Source organism: Ptychodera flava, chromosome 19, assembly GCF_041260155.1.
Source record: "Ptychodera flava strain L36383 chromosome 19, AS_Pfla_20210202, whole genome shotgun sequence".
In the NCBI taxonomy this organism is placed as follows: domain Eukaryota; kingdom Metazoa; phylum Hemichordata; class Enteropneusta; family Ptychoderidae; genus Ptychodera; species Ptychodera flava.
The window spans coordinates 2,578,285-2,602,162 of record NC_091946.1 but is presented as its reverse complement, the minus strand read 5'-3'; the positions used below and the strand labels follow the sequence as shown (position 1 = coordinate 2,602,162).

Genomic DNA, 23,878 nt, shown 5'->3' with positions numbered 1-23,878 from the left:
ATTTTACAGTTAACATAATAAGAATGGAGCAATATGGGCATGTGCTTTTAATGTATTTGAATACTTTTAAATCTGCCACATTTGATTGATTTCAATCTATTTTTAATTATGAGGGCTAAATTTTGCACATGGAATAAAAGTGTGACACAGAATCACTGATGCACACAAGTTTCATTACAAACTTAAGTTATGGTGATGGTTTTCACTGAAAATTGAGCTTTGATGCTATAAATACAATTATCGCATTATAAAGTGGCCTTTTTAAAACGGTATCTCTCATTAAATTTTGCACCAGACACTGCAGTGTGATATATCACTGAATCTTAATAATTGAATGGAAAATTAAAATAAATATCTGGCATACAATTTATGTGCACCCTCAAAGTTTAAGATAGATATCATCATGTACAATTGTATTGTACCGGAACTTTGTTCATGCACATTGCTAAAATTACCTTATAATCCTAACCAGCTTTCTACAGTTCTCTGAGATACATGGAATCAGTTGGAATCAACATAGCAAACTGAAATGTTGGCTGGCATTCAGATCAGCTGTTTTGTAGGCTGTATATCAAACAGCTATGTAACCTTAAACGCAGTCTTCTGATCCTCTGACCTTTAACTGCAACTGAATACTGAATATCAGTGAAGTCAGATACAAACACAAGTATCTTTTTTTCTCCACGACAGATTCCCAACATTCATGTCAAATCCAGCGGATTATGTCTAGGTGAATACTATATTTAGAGTGTGTGGAAAATACTCAAAGCCCATGTCTTCTATGAATTTTATTGACAGAGAAGCTTCAAGTTCATTGCACGGTTAATTGCAGTCAATTCACAATAAATCTAAACTTCATCGTCTACATCGGCCAGTATTCTTAAAATAGCACAGAGAATGAGTAAACCACCAACTTCAGACATAAATGATTAATTTGAACTTCAATTATCAATATGGATGAGGCCACTAGAACTAAAAACAGCAATTTCTAGAACCCTGCATGTAAATTTAAAATATAAAAACAATCTCTGATTGGAACACCATACAATACAATACAATACAAGTGTATTAATTAATGCTACTGGGGAAGTAAAACCATTTATAACTTTTATATTAAAATTCAATAGATCATTCTTAGATAAAAAAGTTTGATGCATAGGCAAAAACATGCTCACTGTGCCATAGAATTCTGCGCTCTCTTTCTCTGACATTTTGTCTCTGTAATGTAAAATTCTTTCAAAGAGGCCTCTAAGGTGAATTCAAGTGACAAGTCAGCTGTTTGCATTGATGAGAAATTCTTTATGTGCAATTCCTGTAGTGATAAAATCACTCGGTAGATTCACAATGACAAAAGATAACATTGAAATGTTGTGGAAAATGGAATTTTAAAGTGCTATTTAGATTTATGAAAACCCTCTATATATGGCCCAGAGCAACAAACAAACTAGCAGAGACTGAATTCAATTGAAATGTGCGCTGCTGGAGTCGTTGTAATTCCTGAAAGTGCCTAGGAGTCATCAAATTACTGGCTGTATGTCAAAAATTATTGGGAATTTAATGTTGAATCGAAGCTACCCACAATGCAATGTTTTGAGCTGAATTTTATACTTTTGCTTTCTGACATATTATGTCTTTGACTAACTGAATGCCTGGTTTACAGAAGAGATATTCTGCTACTTTGGTGATTTCAACAAATATGAATAAAGTAATGTCTGGTGTCCTACTCATCATGAATTAAAAATGTGGATTGCTGGTTTCTGATTTTTCCAAAATGTAAACAAAAATCTACAATTGGAATGCATTTCAACCCTGGAGCCGTACAAACCGCATCAGACAGAATTTTTGACCAGATGTGTGTAGAGAGAGACTGTAAGTTGTTGGGCAGATATATATTTAGATAGCTCTGCACTGACCAGTGTTGGCAGAAGAGCTCTAGGACAGTTTTAAACATTGTCTTTCTGACAATAATCATACCCTGAAGTGCATCAAAAGGAGGATGGCAAAGATTAGATATCTATTATGATTTTGGAATCAAATCATTTAAGGTAATCATCACAATTCAAAATAATATCCATGACATGACACAATATATAGCATGTTCAACATTATTTATTGCTTGCATAGGTGGAGCAAATTCGACTTTTCGTAAATTACTCTTATAGAATTTCTATGGAAAATTAGCATACATTTGTACAATATGTACAAACAATTCACTGTCACTAATTGTTTTAAAGGAAGAGCAGAAATTGTTAACTCTATGACTCTATATGTAATAAATTTAACAATACAAACAAAGTTGTTATCACACTGAAAGAAAAAAGCATATAGTGAGATTGACTTGGTGTCATTCATGTTATTGCATCAAAATTACAGCTCAATTGAAGTTCATTAGTATCAGCAGGATATAACTTTTGTTTGCGTTTCATCAACAATTTTGATGAAATTTTCTAAGTCTTAGGTGATGTGAAAGTAATACCTAATGTACATGAATATGAATTTTAAGTGTCTACTGGTGATTAATCAAGTCTATCAGAGTCAATACCAGAAGTGTGTAGGCTGAGATTTAACAACACTTTGTGCAAGCCTGTTGGTGCCCATAATGTCTACCTTTCCGTACATTTACATAATTGAGCAAATAAACTGTGAACATTCTAAAATCTGTAATGTCATAGTTCCTCCATTTCACTAATTTATTGCAGATTTTAATTTGCAATATTTTTTTAATGTAAATGTCTGAAGAAATGCCACTGTGATGAATGCAAACACTGATACAACCATTGTCTACAGGAATGAAAATCATCAGCGATTTCATTGAAAGTTTGCTTTGGTCCTAAAAATAGCATGAGATATTATTAACATAAAATATTTTGCTATTCAGCTGTATCTTCACCTGCAATAAATCATGTGATGACAGGATTTTTTTTTGCATCATGCACCAAGTTGGTTTTTTACATAAATCAACTTTGAACCATTGACATTTCTCTCTCTGAAAACAGTCCTCATATCTTGTTGCTTTTGATGTATCTCACTGAAAATTGATTGACGAAATACAGTTTTTGTTACAGTTGTTTCTGTATTGTTGTTTGTGACACTACAGATGTAAAATACCACTTTCAATCATTCTTTATTAAGTTACAGGCTTGGAAGATCCAAAACAAAATCTTTCAACGTGATTTAACCTTTATAATTTTACATTAAAGTAGTTTCCTTTTAAAGTAATGGTAAATTGCAAAGTCCACAAAAACAGTTTTAGTTGCATTTGCTTATTAAGTAAGTGCACTATTAGGTTTGAAGTATTTGTAAATGATTTTTTTTTTCAAATTTCTTAATGCAGTGCAAAAATTTATTTTTTTCTGTAAATATTGATTAGCTGTAGTATTGCTAGTGTTGCATAGAGTCTACAGTAGATAGATAACTCAGCTTCATTGTAAATGCAGTACCAGTAATGTGAAGATATTTTGAAATCTAGATGAGTCAGCCTGTCTGACTTCCATCCTCTCCAGACAATTTGGATTCCTTTACTGAGACCTCTCATGAATGTCAATGAGACAGAATGTTCCTGAAAAACATACAGGCATCTGCTATCATGCAATAGGCTTTAATTCTTATACAGAACAATTTCTACAGATAAATGTACCATACTTCAAGAAGTTATCTATCAACCATAAAGGAACAGCATTATATTTAAATTCAGACCACTGATATTTCTACAAACTATTGCTATGTGAAAGTTGTTCAATATCTAGGGCATAGAGATCAAAGTGACAGCAAGTTGTGCTTTTCATCAGAATTTCTAGATCTAATTTATATTGCAATTTGCATTCCTTTATGGTTGCTCTGTTGTGGAGTAGCTATTTTTATCATTTTGATGATATTCTTCTTATCCTCAGCAAGTTTATCGAAATGTCAAACATGAAAATTTGAATATAGATTACAGGGCAAAGCTTATCTATATTCATACTCTACATTATGTCATACTGTATACAAAGAACAAATGGGTGGCATAAATGTACAATGTGAAGACAGAATAGTTGCACAACTTTATACTTGTAATATAGAATAGTATCATATTTTGTAACTGTCACACCTTGGTAAGGATACCAGGTTTAATGTTAACCTTGAGGAGTACAGAATGGAATCATACATTAGAATATGCTAATTTTATGCCTTGTACTGAACTATAGAATTTAAGTCATACTTCAGTGTAATGCAAGTGGTTTTTTGCACAATTAAAGTTAATGATGGTGGATAATTGAAGAATGGATATGCTATGTAAAATGCGATCTTAATGTCATCATGAATTTTCCAATTGTTTGTGCAACTTCATTACATAAATGCAATAGCAAATTTTAAAATTGGACAGTTACATTTGACAGATGCACACAATCACAAATTTAGTGTCTGTACATATATGTTTCACAATTTCAAGAAAGCATCAGTAATATTTTGCAAAGTCTCTTGATTTTAGTTTGCCACAGTTCTACGGTTTATTTTAAGCTGGCATTTAAATTTGGACAAGAGTTCACCCATAGGGTACTGGTATTGCACAGATCAAGTCTTGTTCTCATGACATGGTTAAACATTGAGTACTCATCATTGAATTTCTTAGCAATTTCAGGTACTGCCTGCACACATCTAGGCTCGAATTCAGGCATATCAATGATTCACGGCAGCAGAGTAAATGTCATCAAAGTTCATGTAGCTATAGTATCCAGGATCTGCACTATGACAAACACGCAGTATGATGGCAGCACAAGGTGTTGTAAAAATGTTCAAACAGTTTCATATTCCTGAAGAAGTATAGTCCCCATAAGCTGCATTGTGAAATTCAAAGTCATAATCAGATCAGTTTTCCACTGCCTCTAAGCTGTCTTGATCAATGTCTTTGTCGATCACAGCAACGTCATCATCTTTGGCTTCCAAACTATCTTCATCACATTCTTTTTCCAAAGAATCATCACTTAAATGTTCTTTGATTGTGCTCTCAGCTGATAAACCAGGGCTATGTATGTCTCTTTGCGTATCACTAATGTGGACATCTTGAGAGCAGTCTTCACCATTTTCAACAATGGTCCCATCTCCATCACTTTGCTTCATAATCCCAATGTTGCCATTTATGGTATCTTCCGCACTTAAGTCTGTATCAGTTGGGTCTGTTTGATCATCCTGTGTGGATTTCCCATCTTTGTCACTGTCAGGTGTGTCAACCATCTCCCAGTCTTTGCCAATCTCTTCTGAGCTTTGCTGTGAAAGAGTTGGTTGATGCGACTTCTCATCCTCAGGGGGTCCTTTGTCTAGACTTTCATCATCTTTCCCATCTTTGATCAGCTGCTCACCTGCAATGTCTGTGACTTGCTGTTCACCTATTTCCTCAACTTTCTCTGGTTTCTCATTGACTGCTTTATCTTTGAATGCCTCTTCATCTACTGTTTCTTCTTTGGCTGGCAACTCGATCACTTCTTCCTCTTTAAGTTGTGCTGGTTGTTCATCAACTATTTCTTTCTCTACGAGTTGTTGTTCAACTACCACCTCTTCTTCCAGTGGCTTTTCTACTATTTCACTTTGGTTTTCACCAACTGATTCCTGTTCTACAGGCTGTAAATCTGCCATTTTCTCTCTGACTGGTTCTTCATCTACTTCCTCATCTTTGACTTGAACAGACTGTTTGACTGTGTCCTCCTCTTTGCTTGGTTCTTCAACTACTTCCTCTGTAACAAGCAGTTCTTCCATGTCTGTCTCATTGACTGATTGTTCCCCTAATTTATCTTCTCCCACTGCCTCTTTTCCTTGTTGTTCAGCAGCTTCCCCTTCAGTAACAGTCTGTTCACTGCTTTCCCCTTCTTCCAATGGTTGATCTGCGACTGATTGTTCAATGGCTTTCTCCTCTTCGACTCCTTGTTCAAGAAGTTCCTCCTCTTTGATGGGTAGTTCACCAAATTCCTCCTCTATTACTGGCTCTTCACTTATTTCCTTTTCTTTGTCTGGTTTGTCAAGTATTTTATCCATGACCGATTGTTTGACAACTTGTTCATCTTCAAATGTCTTTTCACCTGTACTCCCCCCTGTAGTTGCCTTTTCAACAACTTTCTCCTCTTTAACTGGCTCTTCAACCACCTCCTCCTCTTTAACTTTGTCTTCAACAACTTCCTCCTCTTTCATTGGCTCTTCACTTATTTCAATGACTCTCTCCTTTTCTGCTGTCTCTTCAACCACTTCCTCCTCTTTGACTGCTTGTTCAAGAACCTCCTCCTCTTGGATTGCTCGTTCAACCACTTCCTCCTCTTTGACATCTGGTTCAAGAAGTTCCCCATCTTCCATAGCTTGTTCAACCACTTCCTCCTCTTTGACTGGCTCTTCAATTACTTCTTCCTCTTTGACTGAGTCTTCAACTGTTTCCTCTGTGACTGAGTGTTCAACCACTTGTTCATCTTTGCCTGTCTGTTCAACTGTGTCATCTTCTCTGACTGCTTGTTCAGTCACTTCCTCCTCTTGGATGGCTTGTTCAACCACTTCCTCCTCTTTGACTGGCTCTTCAATTACTTCTTCCTCTTTGATTGAGTCTTCAACTATTTCCTCTGTGACTGAGTGTTCAATAACTTGTTCATCTTCAATTGTCTGTTCAACTGTACCCTCCTCTTTAGCTACCTCTTCACGAACTTCCTCCTCTTCGACCGGCTCTTCAACCACTTCCTCCTCTTCTACTGGCTCTTCAATTTTTTCCTTTTCTTTCAATGGTTCATCAACTAATTCCTCTGTGACAGATTGTTTTATTACTTTTTCCTCTTCTGCTGTCTCTTCAACCACTTCCTCCTCTATGACTGGCTCTTCCATTACTTCCTCCTCTTTAACTGAGCCGTCAACCATTTCCTCTGTGACTGACTGTTCAACAAGTTTTTCATCTTCAAATGTCTGTTCAACTGTACCCCCCTCTTTAGCTTCCTCTTCACGAACTTCCTCCTCTTGGACCGGCTCTTCAACCACTTTCTCTTCTTCAACTGGCTCTTCAACCACTTCCTCCTCTCTTACTGGCTCTTCACTTATTTCCTTTTCTGTCATTGGTTCATCGACTATTTCCTCTGTGATAGATTGTGCAATGACTTTTTCCTCTTCCACTGTCTCCTCAACCACTTCCTCCTCTTTCACTGCTTGTTCAAGAACTTCCTCTTGTTGGATCGCTTGTTCAACCACCTTCTCCTCTTTGACTGGCTTTTTAATTACTTCCTCCTCTTTGACTGAGCCATCAACTATTTCCTCTGTGACTAACTGTTCAACATCTTGTTCATCTTCAAATGCCTGTTCAAGTGTGCCCTCCTCTTCAGCTGCCTTTTCAAGAACCTCCTCAACTTTGACTGGCTCTTCAACCACTTCCTCCTCTTTTACTGGCCTTTCACTTATTTCCTTTTCTTTCACTTGTTCGTCAAGTATTTCATCTGTGACTGATTGTTCAACAACTTGTTCATCTTCAAATGTCTTTTCAACTGTACTCTCCTCTGTAGCTGCCTTTTCAACAACTTCATCCTCTTCGAATGGTTCTACAACCACTTCCTCCTCTTTAACTGGCTCTTCACTTATTTCAATGACTTTTTCCTCTTCTGCTGTCTCTTCAACCACTTCCTCCTCGTTGACTGCTTGTTCAAGAACTTCCTCTTCTTGGATGGCTTGTTCAACCACTTCCTCCTCTTTGACTGGCTCTTCAACTACTTCCTCCTCTTTGACTGGTTCGTCAACTATTTCCTCTGTGACAGATTGTTCAATGACTTTCTCCTCTTTTGCTGTCTCTTCAACCACTTCCCCCTCTTTGACTGCTTGTTCAAGAACTTCCTCCTCTTGGATGGCTTGTTCAACCACTTCCTCCTCTTTGACTGGCTCTTCAATCATTTCCTTTTCTTTTTCTTGCTCTTCACTTATTTCAAAGACTTTCTCCTCTTCTGCTGTCTCCTCAACCACATCCTCCTCTTTGACTGCTTGTTCAAGAACCTCCTCCTCTTGGATTGTTTGTTCAACCAAATCCTCCTCCTTGACTGGCTCTTCACTTATTTCCTTTTCTTTCACTGGTTTGTCAAGTATTTCATCTGTGACTGATTGTTCAACAACTTGTTCATCTTCAAATGTGTTTTCAACTGTACCCTCATCTGTAGTTGCCTTTTCAACAACTTCCTCTTCTTCAAATGGCTCTTCAACCACTTCCTCCTCTTTAACTGGCTCTTCACTTATTTCAATGACTTTCTCCTCTTCTGCTGTCTCTTCAGCCACTTCCTCCTCTTTGACTGATTGTTCAAGAACCTCCTCTTCGATTTCTTGTTCAACCACTTCCTCCTCTTTGACTGGCTCTTCAACCATTTCCTTCTCTTTTACTTGCTCTTCACTTATTTCAATGACTTTCTCCTCTTCTGCTGCCTCTTCAACCACATCCACAAGAGCCGCCTCCTCTTGGATTGCTTGTTCAACCACATCCTCCTCCTTGACAGGCTCTTCAATTACGTCCTCTTCTTTGACTGAGTCATCAACTATTTCCTCTGTGACAGATTTTTCAATGACTTTCTCCTCTTCTCCTGTCTCTTCAACCACTTCCTCCTCTTTGACTGCTTGTTCAAGAACTTCCTCTTCTTGGATGGCTTGTTCAACCACTTCCTCCTCTTTGACTGGCTCTTCAACCATTTCCTTCTCTTTTACTTGCTCTTCACTTATTTCAATGACTTTCTCCTCTTCTGCTGCCTCTTCAACCACATCCTCCTCTTGGATTGCTTGTTCAAGAGCCTCCTCCTCTTGGATTGCTTGTTCAACCACATCCTCCTCCTTGACAGGCTCTTCAATTACGTCCTCTTCTTTGACTGAGTCATCAACTATTTCCTCTGTGACAGATTTTTCAATGACTTTCTCCTCTTCTCCTGTCTCTTCAACCACTTCCTCCTCTTTGACTGCTTGTTCAACCACTTCCTCCTCTTTAACTGGTTCCTCAACTATTTCCTCTGTGACAGATTGTTCAACGACTTTCTCCTCTTCTGCTGTCTCTTCAACCACTTCCTCCTCTTTCTCTTCAACCACTTCCTCCTCTTTGACTGCTTGTTCAAGAACTTCCTCTTCTTGGATGGCTTTTACAAGCACTTCTTCCTCTTTGACTGGTTCCTCAACTATTTCTTCTGTGACAGATTGTTCAATGACTTTCTCGTCTTCTGCTGTCTCTTCAACCACTTCCTCCTCTTTCTCTTCAACCACTTCCTCCTCTTTGACTGCTTGTTCAAGAACTTCCTCTTCTTGGATGGCTTGTTCAACCACTTCCTCCTCTTTGACTGGCTCTTCAATTACTTCCTCATCTTTGACTGGTTTGTCAACTATTTCCTCTGTGACAGGTTGTTCAATGGCTTTCTCCTCTTCTGCTGTCTGTTCAACCACTTCCTCCTCTTTGACTGCTTGTTCATGAACCTCCTCTTTGACATGCTCTTCAACCACTTTCTCCTCTTCCACTGGCTCTTCAACCACTTCCTCTTCTTGCACTGACTCTTCAATGATATCTTCCTCTTTGACTGGATCAGTATCTATTTTCTCTGTGACTGAATGTTCAATGACTTGCTCCAATTCAGCTGTCTGTTCCATGATTTCCTCTTTGACTACCTCCTCTGCTTTAATTGGTTCTTCAACTAATTCTTCCGTAACTGGCTGTTCAATTATCTCTTCTACGACTGGTCTTTCAAGTATTTCCCCTTCTTTAACTGGAATACTGGCTAGTTCCTCTTCTATGACTAGTTGTCCCACCACTTCTTTCTCTTTAAATGGCTCATCAACCACTTCCTGTGTTGCTACTATTTTCTCATCTGTTACTGACATTTCCTCCATTTCTTGCGGTTCATCTATCTCCTCCTGGACTTTCAAAATCTGTTCCACATCCTCCTCCTTTGAAAAGTCTGGTGCTGTATCCACTGGCAACTGACTAAATTTTTCACTGGCTACTACATCTTTTGGCAAAAATTCACCAACTGTGCCTTTCCCTTTGTCCACTTCACATGTTATCTCAAAGTCTGCTTTCTCTAATTCTTCAACTTTTTCAACATCTTCAGACACTTCAGCTGTCAGCATTTCATCAGGTTTTGAAGCATGTTCAATTTTTTCTGCATCTGTGCTGACTGGAAGCTCAGCTGATTTTAAAATTTTGTCCAGTTGGGAGTCTTTATCTGTTTGTGTACCATCTTCCTCTGCCTCACCTGTTTCTACTGCTAAAAGTTTATCTTGGTCCAATTTCAAATCTATCTCATCAATGACAAGTTCATCTTCTTCGTCAACATCACTTATCTTTGAAACTGTGTCTGCTTTGGTCTCCTTTGGAGTGGACTCCTCAGAGTCCTCAATGATCAACAACTTTGATTTATCCTGTGATTGATCCAGAGTTTCTGAGTCAGACATGCCTGTAGGAGATGACGCAATGCCTTCCCCTACTCCAGAATCAGGAGATGTGTCTCCATTAGGCTTACATGTCATATCAGTTCTTTCAACTGGCAATCTGTGTTCAAATGTTTCTTGTTTTTGTTCAGTTTCTTCAGTGTCTATACATTTTTCAGGCAAATCATCAATAACACTTACTTCCTTCTCTTCAGCAGCTTTCTTGGCTTCTGAAATACCACTTTCAGTTTTGACGACTCCTTCACTGTCAACTGTTTCAGTTAAATCTTTAGTTTCTGTTGTTTTCAATTCAAGCAAAGCCACATCATCTTCAACCTCACAGACTTCTTTCTCCAATTCTGCTGCAGGAGTATCCTTTCTCGTTTCAGACTGTTCAGCTGCCTCTGGTTGACTATCTGTTTTTTTATCTTTCAAATCAACACCGACCTCAATTTCTTTCTCCTTGCAAGTATCCTCTACTGTAGTCAGTATGTCACATACTTCTTTGGCATCTTTCTTGACAACCTCTTTCCCAGTTGCTTCGCCATCTGTGTGGACTGGTTTAGTTTTCTTTTTGCCAGGTTTTGGGCGCCAATATGCCCAAAGAATAGCCACAAACACAACGCAGGATACATAGTACGCAAATCCCGCCATGTTGTATTACACTGATTGAACAATATCTGCTGTCAAGCAGCAGGATGTAACCAGAGTAAATGCCACTAGGTCAGAGGCTTTTATAAGGTGAACTGGGTGATCAAATGTAAACTGATAGGCTTCCTCCACTTCAGTCTCTGAACAGCAAGTGAAAGACTGTGAGCTGAGCAAGCATAAACCACTCATTTCTGCTAACATGTCATGTTTTATTCATGAACATTTAAACCTTAAGTTTTTCCACTATCCTATCAAGTATTCCAAGTCTGTCGTGATGTGTGTATATTTAGGTTACTAATAAGGCATTCTAGTAATGGCATGAATTGATAATAGAATGGGCAGGACTTGTAAGTCTGCCTATTGGCATGCAGACATCTGTATCAGTCTAGACAAGTACATTTATCAAACCCACTATGCAAATGAACAACAATCACATGTGTCGCAGGTAAATAAATTAGGCCTGCGAAAGCATGATGTAAATTACAAAATGATATTAGTGGTTACATTTTTAGCTTTTGGTGCAGCTGGACAAAACTCCTTATTCCCCTGTCAATAAACTCTAATGAACTTGTCATGGGGGCCTCACTGACCGGCAATGTTTGAGTAAAACTGTAAGGAGGTCTATCCAAGGAGATACATCCATACCAGACATTCCATAACAATGTTATAATCTACACTGATATCGTGACGTCTAAATATCAAAATTTTCAACATATTTTCTTCAGTTTCGAAAAACATGTCATGTGTGGTTAGTATGTTACCTAACACTTTAAAATTATACATTTATAGATCTTCCATTTTATACTTTTTACATTGTAATTTGGAGACATCAAGAACATTTTTTTAAAATGCCCATCACGTAGGAGACAAAACAGCTATACCCTGGATAGTCGGTGGAATTTAAATAAAAATCACACGTGATGGATGACAAAACACTGATTCAGAATCTTTAAAATAAATATTCAAAGCAATGCATTTCAGAATTGCATGACCTGAACTCTTTATTATTAAATAATTAAAAGTCACTACTTAAAACGAGTCATCAAAAGATTTCTCTTTCATGTTTAATTTCTCCCTTTTTTGTTATACCCATGAAAAAAAAGTGAGCATGGCATACTAGTACGATAAATACATAATGGTACAAAAGAATTCAACATGAAGAAAATCTGCTTGTTTTAGATACATTACGTTACCATCACTGATCCTTACAAGAACACATGTAAGTTTTCATCTGTACACTCAAAACAGTGACATCATGGTTCCAACATGATTAGAAAAAAGTTCAAAAGGTTATTTTGGTAAGGTTAATGACATGAGTTGCTAGGTAGCAGTCACGTCAGCACACTTCAAAGCGGCTGGAGACAGGCAATCTTGTGATATATGTCCAATGCATTGAACAGCAGAGGTCATACTGAGATCTCTCGCAGTCTGTGAGGTATACTTCTTTTTAATTGCTGATTATACAGCTTTGGAAATCGTTGGGAATACAATGCTTTGGGGATGACTAGAACTTATCAAGGGGATGTCTGTATTGACATGAAAGCTGAATGTTTGTTCCAAATTAATACAATGTATTTTATATTTAACCCTTGGTAATACTTTACTGAATATATACTGGCCATACAGGAGGCACTATCAGTAAGTGTGTTGTTCTGATAACACAAAGTTAGCAGTTAAGAGAAAAACTTTGTGTAAAGGTGACTCTGCTAACATAAAACTGACTGTTGATACTACCATGTTCTGTGTGATGTCTGCATGATAAGCTGATAAATGCAAAAGCAGTTGAAGCAGTTGATCAACAAGAAAATTTTTTTTTTTTAAATAACTCCTTATACAAGTGTATGAAGAATGAACACTACCGTAGTCAATAAGAACCTATCAGTGGCATGTTATATTTGCTACTCCTCAGATCATTCATTTTAACTGATGTAAGCAAACAGGATGTGGAAACACAGATCCACAATGGGTATGTAAAGTAAACTTGGTCCATACACTTAACTCACTTAGAATTCATTGAATTTTCAAGGACATTTTCATCAATTTTCAGGGACGTTTTGGTACCCAAATACCATTTTCCAGGTATCATTTCTATGACATATTGAGATATACTTTTTAAATATCATTTTTATAATAGTGTGACTGATGACTTTGTGATTTTTGAAAATTCTTGGTAGCTCATCAATTTTCCAAGATTTTTCAAGACTCCATTTGATTTTGTCAAAGACTTTCAAGAAGCATATAGGTGCAGTGGGTGGGATATTAAAATGTAGGCATTTGGCATAATGGTATGATTATTGATAGGACTGGTTGGTAATAATTTATGCTTGTATCCAGTGATGACTTGTCTCTTACATTAAATTAGTTATAAAAAAACAGCTCTGTAACAGTATATCTACATCTTCAAAATATCACTAAATATGATCACAAGAAAATGAATGAATACCGTTACAATGTCAACTTGATCAATACAGCTTGTATTTCATTGAGTAAGATATGCTTCAGATAAGATAAGGATTATAATTTTGAAGACAATAAAGGTAAGCGATATCATGAGACATAAATCTTCAGTGAAATAGTCCATATGATGAGGTGTTGATGTAAAAATAAAGAAGCAGGTGCTTTACCAAAGCTCATATCCGCAGTTGATCTTTGTTAAACACAAAAGTTTAAATCAGGATTATCATCCTTAGGATAAAAAGACCTGGTACGCAGTATATACATGTAAATGAGCCAAGATAACACATACGACATTTGACAAAGCTGTGAATATAAGAATGCTAAATGTTACCCTGATAAAGGAAACACCTGCCATGAAAACCATACCATTGATTGTATTCTACTTAGTACAGGAACTTGTAGCTGTTATGCAAATCTTTTGACTGCAACGCAGTTGTCAAATCTAACCACTGCAATACTAATCTTCCATTCTAGTGACTGCATAGAAAATTAAAAAGCCCAGTGACTGCTATGCAATTTTTGACGTCTACCTGCATTACTACGGGTATGATGCAACTTATCAATTCTAGAGATATCAGACTTCAAGTCTCGAGACTGCATACAGTTCAATTCTCCAGGTCCAGTAACTGTTATGCAAGCTATCCACCTATTATCAATTATATTTAACAATAAACTGTCTGATACAAATGTTGAAAGTAACCAATGTGTGATGAGATGACAAACTTCTATCAGGAACTCATTGACAGTGTCAGAAAAATATATCATTATGCATCAATTTGACTAGCAAGAATATTCTGTCTTCATCACTTGAAGGGGGCGCTAGCATAAATGATTCAGTTAGTTTACCTTCTTCTGAGGAGGACCAAGTTAACTTATTCTAAAAGTAGGTGGTTTACCTTCTTAAATGTCATTTATTGTCTTTTTAGGGGTGAAAGCCTTTAAGTATTTGAGGAGAAAGTTACTGTATCAACATACAATTCTGTCAAATGTCAATATGAAGTGTGGTCAGTAAACTACATCTTGACAAACAATTGCTGATTTGTGTTACTCTTTCAGCCGTCAGGCAGTTTGGTTCTAAAATTGAACAAGAAACTTAACCCATTTAATGAATAAACAAAAGTATTAAAAAAAACATTATCACAATTATATTGGTCTGTGCTGTCACTGAAGATTGTTTTCTCTGACATACTACTGGTATAGGTATAGTGACCATTGGGTATTGCACTGCTATAATATCACTTGGCAGATCTAAAGTAGCCTCTTGACAGTTTGATAAATCAAAGAAACCACAAAGTCCTTGCAAATACTGTGGAATTGAGAAAATGTTGGCCATTATGTGAGGCAGATATGATATTCTAGTCAGGGTTTTACATGACGCGCATTTCTGCGTCCTTTACGCATAAAACCGGACGCAGGACCCCTCAAAAACTAAACCACGCGTCCCTTGGGACGCAGCAATATCTGTTGCTGGTGTACACCTTGCGAAGCTGCTGAACACGTAAAACACATCCCAGTAAACCTTACCGACCCCGTACTTTAATGGAATGCTCCATAGTGCATTGGCCTCCACTGTTTCATAACCAATGGTAACCGCGGAAACAAATTCTATTGCTGTAAAAAGTTACTTTCAAAATGTAAACTGATTCTTAATTGGTCGATTTCTTGTTTGTGTCGATTAACACATGTCATGGCGGGTCGTGTCAAACAGGCCGATCTGCGAAGGTTTTTCGGCGGCCGCAGCAACCAGCACCATGCAGGTTTGGTCGAGGCCGAAACGGCAGCTACGCCATGCAATACTGATACATCAGGTCCCCCGACCAAGTCAGCAAAATTACGAACATTCAACAGAAGTTGACTCAATAGATTTACTATAAATGGCTTCGATATTCTGAAGAGCGAAACGTCATGGAATGCGGTGTATGTTTGAAAGCGAATGTTACATGCCCGTTCATGGAAGGTTTTTGTAATTTTCAACATTCAACTCTCACTCGTCATCAGGACTCGAAAAGTCGTCTCACAAGCGTTAGAATCCTAAGCATGAGGACCGGCAGTTGCAGGGAAAGAGCACAGTTATGAGTGGAGTGATATGTAGCGGTAAGAGTAACGAACTCGAGGCGTACGCTGCACAATTACGTACTGTTTACCTGATCGCTAAACGTGACCTTCCATGCGATGTATTCACTGACATCATTCATCTGCAGAATCTGAACGGCTTAGACATTGAATATTACAAACGTCCTCAGTTATGGAGTTTGAAGAGTGTATTCAACGTGCGATCGAGAAGTCCCTGATTGATAGCATACATGCAAGTGACGTCATCGGTATAATGTTGGATGAGACTTGTGTTGTGACATTTCATTCATAAGAAACTTGCAATATATGTTCGATATATTCAGAATGGCGAGGCGAATTTTCTTTCCTCTGTAACCAGCAAATTACAGATGCCACTGCTGCAGAGATTGAAAACGCCTTGATTGAATTTTTGACTAGGAAAGAAATCTGTGACGCAGCCGTGGACAAAATATATGGACTAGGAACAGACGGGGCGGCCGTAATGGCCGTTTGAACGGGTTGGGTGCAAAATTAAAAGCCAGAAATCCCAACCTTGTTCAAGTGCATTGTGTTGCACATTGATTGAATCTTGCTGCTTCCCAAGCAGGCAGAGATATTGAATATTGCAAAGAATATCATAATATAATCCATTCATTGTATAAATACTTCATTGACTCTAGTGTGAGATATGACAAACTTAGGGAAATTCAAACTCTGTTGAATGGGAAAACAAAACAAATTACTGAGGCTACATCTGTTCGCTGGCTGTCGGTCGAATTACATGTAGCTGTCAAGATGGTTTTCATCAGTTTTGAGCCAATTGCCTTGGCACTTGCAAGTGACAAAAAAGGGGGAAAGGCTGATGAGCTGTTGAAATTTATCTCTAATTCATTGTGTCTGCTATTCACTGCCTTATTGATTGATGTTCTTACTGTCATTGGAATTTTGAGCCTTACATTTCAGAAAGATTCTGTCACCTCTTATATCAAAAAAAGTGTTCAGTCTACTAGGGACACATTGAATAGAATGACTAATGATTCACACACTGTCAGAGACGTCTTTAATGATTTGGGTGATGTTCCTGGCAATGGTCAGAAAAACACATACAAAAACATTCAAAATACTGACAATCAGCCACTCAGACAGAGGTTCTGTGATGCAAGAGAAAATTATATCAACAAACTGCTGCAGAATTTAGATAGCAGATTTCCAGATGATGAGATGAATATTCTGGAGTGTTTTGATGTGATTCTCAACCCACACAGATATCCTGAAAATGTGGCCAACCTACCTGACTACATGTATGGGGTCAACCAGCTTGATCAACTGTTGATTCATTATAACAATACACCAGGTATTGATGCTGATAGAGCTAGGCACACTTCCTTGTTTACAAACACTTCACAAGATCTCATAGGGAGGCACTGAATTTTGATATGTATATCAAGCTGTTGCTAACTGATTTTACAGAGGAGTATCCTGATTTTGCCATTCTTGCTAAAATTGCTCTTGTCATACCAGTGTCCTCTGCCCATGTGAAAGGGGCTTAATTTTCAGTACAAAATGCCATCAAACAGAGGGCACGAAATAGACTCAATCCTCAAAGGCTTAATAGACTAATGTTCATCAAACTGGTTGGCCCATCATAGATGATTTTGACTTCATGAACACTGCTACTGTAGGTTATTTGCTGAAGGAGCTGCTGGCAGAGTGTGAACTCAAACCTACTGGACTTGCTAGGTGTATGCCATTTCAGAGTATGAAATTACTTACCTTCTTGTCAATTTGACAAATTTGAATATTTGTTCAAATTTCACGTTGTGAACTTGTCATTAAAGTTATGAGATAATATCATGAATAATGTTCTTTGAATTGATCAATGAGGGCCCTCAGTATGAACTAGAATTTTCATGTAGGAATTATTTTAAGAAATATGCAACTATTTGCTGTGTGTTTTAATACTAATTGAACACAGTGAAGACCATGGCATTGATAAACTATAAAACATTTTTGTGAAATAAATTGGGACCCCCATATTTTGATGTAGGACTCCCATTTTCTAACACCAGGAGTCCCAGGGACTCTCAAAAGTTAAAAGTGATGTAAAACGATATTCTAGTAGTTGATAACATGGATGCAATATCAGTAACATAAGTGCTGGCAATTTTTTGCCTTGCCTATACACACTGCCCTCTATTGGCGAGCTTGACTTGTGTTTGTTGGAGTGGCAAAAAAGTTTCATCAGTTGTTTGATAAATATCATCAAATGATGAAGGAATTTTTTGCTTAAAGTAGACAGATAAAACTTGTAACTTATAGCTGATAATGACATTATCAGTATGTGGTAGAAGAGTACCCTTGACATTTCAAATTTTCAGTCATGCCAGTATTTCTTGTAATGGTATATACACAACCCACATACTTAACTTGTGCAGGCTTGAATATTTCCTATTTATGTCCACAATAGGTGCAGTAAGTTTATTTTTTCTCTTTTCATAAAACTTTTCAAAACAATTTTCAATTAGGAACTTACTTCTCCCTACTGTTTGCACCATGAAGGTTCTATTAATTGTAATCTCTCATGGTTTATGAAATTCCTTAAGACCTGAAAAACTAGGCTGAGTCATATACCAGATTTTTCTGTAGCTTTGATTTATGACAATTTACATTCACTTACATGCTTTTCATGTTAACAAGTTCGTTCGAAGATATTGCATTTTGAATCTGCAATGCATCTGCATACCAAGTATAGAGTGGTTCTCATGATTTTCTGATATACAATGGTTCTCAAGATGTTTTGCAGTTCACATACCATACACATACAGAGAACATGTCTCCATATATTCATGTACTACACTACAGTAGACGTTACAGTGGCATCTACTAATCACATAACTGATCAATTCCCTTCTGATATTGAGTAAAAAATACATACCATCACATTTCATATTCTATCTTCTTGTTGATAAATTAAATCTAAATAAATGCCTCACACAATAAAATAAAAGCAAGGGATATACAAGAGGATTACTGTTTAGATCGGGATGACCTTGTAGAGGGACAGTGGCTGTCAGAAACACATACTGAAGATGAAATTGATGTATGTCTAGCACCCTCATGAGGTGTAATTTTTTTAATAAGTTCTTTCCTCCTCTGATTGTGTGAAGGCTAACTCTGGTGTGCATCTTTTGTCAATCTGACATTTTCCCCTCCATCATGAGTGAGTCAATTCTCATAAGTATTACCTTCTATGTTTTTTAAAGTAAACTGTCTTGTTGCCGGTATAGCAGTCACTATTCACCTCACAAAATGCATCAAAGTGTACCATGCATTTACTCACTCTCAGAAATCATATCCTCCATTTTGCACTAGTCGAGAGAACTGATTAGTGTAAGAGTGGATCATAAATTGTAATATAAAATTTGTATGAATTACTCAGTGCCTTCATGTATTAAAATTTTGGCATTTAAATGTGCTGAATATGTTTTATTATGGTATACTTGATCTTATAGTGATCACTTTTTGACACAAACGAAAGCTCTATCATTAGGAAGACTAGATGCTTATGATCAAATATGCATTAAAAACGCACATCACATGGTGTTAAAGAAATGGTTAGAGTTCAACGACTCCCACAAACTTGTAATAACTTGCTCAGTAGGCTGCCAAAGGTGGCTGCAACAGCTCACTGATACACATGCATCACTATAGGACAATAACATTTTTTTTCCTGCTCACATACCGGTACATGTAATTGTCCCATTCTAAGCCCACAATGCTTGTGAAGGCATCATCAAGCGTTATGGCCCAAGCTGCAATATTTTTCACTTTGTTTGATCAAGATTTGTGATAAAGTTATAAACTTTAAAATACCATGCAGCAATATTTTTGTTTGGGGTGAAATATATAACATCTTCCAATAACAACTGTCATGATTTTTTGTAAAGGGTAGGTTACCATCCAGATGCATTTATACTGGGCTAAGCATGCTGCCGTACACATAGCCATCAAGGCCATCAACACCTGTGATGAAAGAGAGTATCTAAAACAAATATTTTGATCAGAAAACCACATCTACTATGAATAGTGAACTGTCACTTTCAATTGAAATTATATTTCCAATCTTTCTTTTTGCAAACTTATGGGGGCTCAGCTCTCTTATGATATGAAAAGCTTTTATCTGACTTTCCTGTCTACAGGATCAACAGTTTCTGAAATACTGATGAAAGCATTTATGAAAAGTTTCAGCAAGCGGAGGGCTCCTGGCTGTGGCATTGTACCCCATCAAATTTGTCCACAGTTTTGATGAGAAAAAGAAGTCAATGCTGAGAGCAACTATGAGTCAACACTTGAATAATACCATAACGTGTACTCTGTACTGTTACATGTAGACCATTTCATGCCACTTATGCTTTAGAACCGACTAATTTGAAAGCATTAGCTGTAACTGTTGGTCCAATTAACTCTGATCACATGGAGGGGAAAACATTAGATTAAAGTAAATTCATAGCAATTTTACAGCCTTTCTTTGGCTGTATACTAGGTCTATCCTTGAGAGTCTCTTAGCATAGCATGCTGACAAAGGAAAGGTACTCAAATTTTGCATAGCACAGAAACGATTGTGCAGATTGACCACTGAGGGCGCACTAGGACACAGAAGAGTACAGTAGCAGTGTAGTGGAGGAAGAGCTGCAGCTGTGAGGGGTTATCACGCAAAAATGTACAGGGCAAGTAGATATGGGCAAGTACTAGATACATACTAGGCAGCATGGCCTAATGACCATTGTTGCTTTATATGCACTGTTAATATGCGACATGCTAATTTATCAAAATTTGTGCTTTAAGTTGTTATATAGTTGAATATTCTTTATAACTTCTCAATTGAAATAAATTCTATAGCATGTTACTTCTTTTATTTAGACATTTAATACAGTATTTAATGATGTTATAAATAACTTACTGCTATTTTGTTTGTTTCATTTTTGTTTATTTTGTCATATCGAAATCACACCTGAACTACTGAAGCATTTTAATTTGGGTAATAACAAAACAATGGAACTGCAGTGGTCTATCTCATATTGACTATGAATAACTTGCCGTAAATGGATAGTGGTAACAGAACATTAGAATGTCATGCACATGCCATGGCTACTGTGGCTACCACTATGGTACCACTGAATGCGTAATGTGTCGTGTTACAACAGCTGAAGATGCCATGAACAACTTATTCATTCAAGGCTTCAGCAAAGTACAGAATACAAAGAGCTGTGTTCAGTAACTTGGGACTTCTCCACTGCTTTGAAATAAGACTGGCAATACAGAGTGTAGTTACTGGTGCACATGTATGCTGGGTGGTATGTGAAATATTGCCATACAGATTTACCATATGGTTACAGCAAACACTAGACCTGTATGTGGAATGATAGCTTATAACTACCCAATTATTCATGGAATCTCAAAAATGTCAGTTGCCTATCAGAATCAGATGACCTAATTATTATTCATCACAAAAAGTACTTTCATGAATTGTTATATGTTACTTTTGCAAAACAGTTTAAATTTCAAGATTTGTATCTATTGGCAGATGGCTAATCTGTGTTTGCTTTACAACCAAACTTGATATATTTTCAAAAACCTCTAATGCTGTGTTGGGTTTTCAGTCTGACCATGAGCATTCCTCCCAGATAGCATGAGCAATCATCCAAACAGTTCTCACTCAAGGCTAAAGAAGGTTGAAATAATCTTACATGTATACCTCCATCATCTATGTGAACTAGAAGGATCAAATCTATGAGAACGCAGGACATGAAAAATTGGGACATTCAGACTGTTGATCCATGATATATTTTCTTCAGTGAATATATTTCCTGCCACTATCCTGACATTGACTGACAGATATTGACAATCTTAGCATCAAAATAGAAATTTTGAATTCCTTAGATAACAACTGTCTTTTGGATTAGAATTTCAATCAATTTAAGATAGACAGTAGAACAGTAAGACTGTCTTTGTTTCAAATTATCAATATGGAACTTTTGAATGTGAAGTTCTTTGTCGGTGTCAATGAATAAATTCACCTTATCTTGGACTGGAGACTAAACTTAGAAAATGCCAGTGGCTTGCATATGTCAAAGGAAAACACAATTAACATATAGCAATGTCCAGTTACTTTAAATTTCACAATAAGAAAATCAGTTACAATCAACTAGTACAACAACACGTTACTGTATTCCAAGACAAGGCAAAAGGACTGTTAAAACATTTATGGCTGGTTTTGAAACATTCCAATATTAATCCAGAGTTATGGCATACAAGAAAAACATCTCTTTTCATTCACAGACATCGACATCAGATATTGTGAAAAAAATATCAAAAGTGATGTCAGTTTTATTTTCCTTGCTCCAAAGATAGTCCAATAATCTTACTCGACATAATGATTACATGTACATTGTGATTTCTTAATATCAGAAAACCATAAATGGTAATGCAAACAACAACAACAAACCGAGTACTCTCCTTATTGTTCTAATCTAATCTACACTGTTATTGTTACTTTATCTGCATCCCAGCATCTGAATTGATACTCAAACATGCAAAACATGTTGTGTGAGGAAATAACCAGCGCGCATTAGTTGGTTGAGTGATAAACAAATGGATCTTAGCTCTGGTGTTTTCACACTCTAAGCATGCTGGGAATGAAGAATCATCACAAATGTCAGAGGTCATGCCCCTACGTTATGAATTGCATTCGTTGCTGGGACAGAAAAATTTTGATAGATCACAGCTACAAATGATAAGAGACTGCTAAGCACAGATGCCAATGAAGTAATGAAAAGCAATCACTCTATAACAAACTCAACAATAGTTCTTTTTTACTTTTAATATCTCAGGGGGTCATTAAAAACAAAACAGAGTTTTCCAGTAGCATCCTAACATGTGTGGGTCAACAATATATGTTGTGTTACATGAGTCTACATGTATGTGAGGAAATTGTAAGTGAATTTGCAAAAATATTATAAAATTCACTGGCCCTCTTTACAGGCAATATGCAGTTTCCTTTTTACATCGCGTGCGCATGCGCGCAGCGAGGTTATGTCGCAGCGATGTCTGTCTGTCTGTCCGTCTGTGTGTCTGTGTGTCTGTGAATCTGTCTGTCTGTCTGTTGGTCCATTTTCTCAAAAACGGCTGAACGTATTTCAGTCAAATTTGGTAGACATCTTCAGAATTCAAATGGCTAGAACTGAAAAGGTTTGGTGGGCGTGGCTTGGATATTAATGAAGTTATGAAAGTTTTAATTTTTCTGTTACGCCGCGTATGACAAGTGAAAACAATCGACTGTTTGAGGGCGCTGTGAAATGTGCTTGTCCAGGTTGGCTACAGCTGGATAGCTCTGGTTTCAACCACGGTCCCTCCGTGTTTCAACCTCGTATTGAACATTAAAAATATGATATTTTATTACTCATTCAACTCACTATTCAAGATAAAATATCGTTTAGCAAATTAGCTTCATCCTTGGTAATTGATTGTTTCCCTCGCTGCTCGATCGCCAGAAATGAGTACATACGTTCTTAGCCCTGCGTACGATGCTGTGTGTTCCGCTACAGCTATTAATAGCCCCGCTCACCACAGCCCTGCAAAGACCCGTACGTAGAGTTGGTGACTTCAAATCCATTTTTGGACTTGACGTAAAAAGCCAAATTACTGCCGAAATTCAGCGTTCTTGGGCCCAAGTCGTATCCCTGCCTACCGCAGCTACTCGATCGCTTCCAAAAATGCCAGTCTTTTATTCTTTTTTCGTAAATAACCGTCGATGTCGGCAACTCTCTCGCTAGCCCTGCGTACGTACGCAGTGTACGCTGTGCATTCCCTGTGTGCGTTCCTAACACACAGCGTACACTGCGTACGTAATACGTTCTCTACCTAGCCTCATGGCATGGAAGTGCTGATGAATAATAACTTTGGGTCAAAGGTATTGAAGTGTCCAATCAGGTTCGTGCACAGAGTCCAAGGCCATGACCTACTTCATGTACTGCTGCACTAAAACATTTTACACAAAGTGATTTCTGAATTCAGTCACTCGGCCGCGCTGATCGCTAATCTTGAGTTTTGACTGTTGATGTCGTCGTGTCGACGTTTGACTTTAAGAATCGTGTGGGTTACTCTGGACATAGCGAACCAAAAGCTAGATTATCGAAGGTTAGCGTCATAATATTTGATCAATGCATTTTTCTCTGAGAATGAGATGTAGAGTGACACTTTTCAATCTTGTGTGTGTGTCAGCGAATTTATATTCCGGCATGGTTCCGCTGAGATCAGCATAATATTATGGCGACGTATTGACAGT

The 23,878-nt window shown here is 37.4% G+C and overlaps 2 protein-coding genes across 4 annotated transcripts in view; both read right to left on the bottom strand.

Annotated features, from left to right (window-relative positions):
- LOC139118380 (glycogenin-1-like) overlaps positions 1-23,878 on the bottom strand; it is a 73,769-nt gene that overhangs the window by 40,000 nt on the left and 9,891 nt on the right. The window lies entirely within an intron of this gene.
- LOC139118375 (trichohyalin-like) lies at positions 2,092-15,514 on the bottom strand. The gene has a single exon (XM_070681671.1). It carries the CDS (start codon positions 11,026-11,028, stop codon positions 4,846-4,848), a length of 6,183 nt encoding a protein of 2,060 aa, XP_070537772.1. The 5' UTR covers positions 11,029-15,514; the 3' UTR covers positions 2,092-4,845.

Excerpts from the sequence above, each read along its gene's own strand:
- LOC139118375 (XM_070681671.1), bottom strand. The coding sequence starts at position 11,028 with ATGGCGGGATTTGCGTACTATGTATCCTGCGTTGTGTTTGTGGCTATT.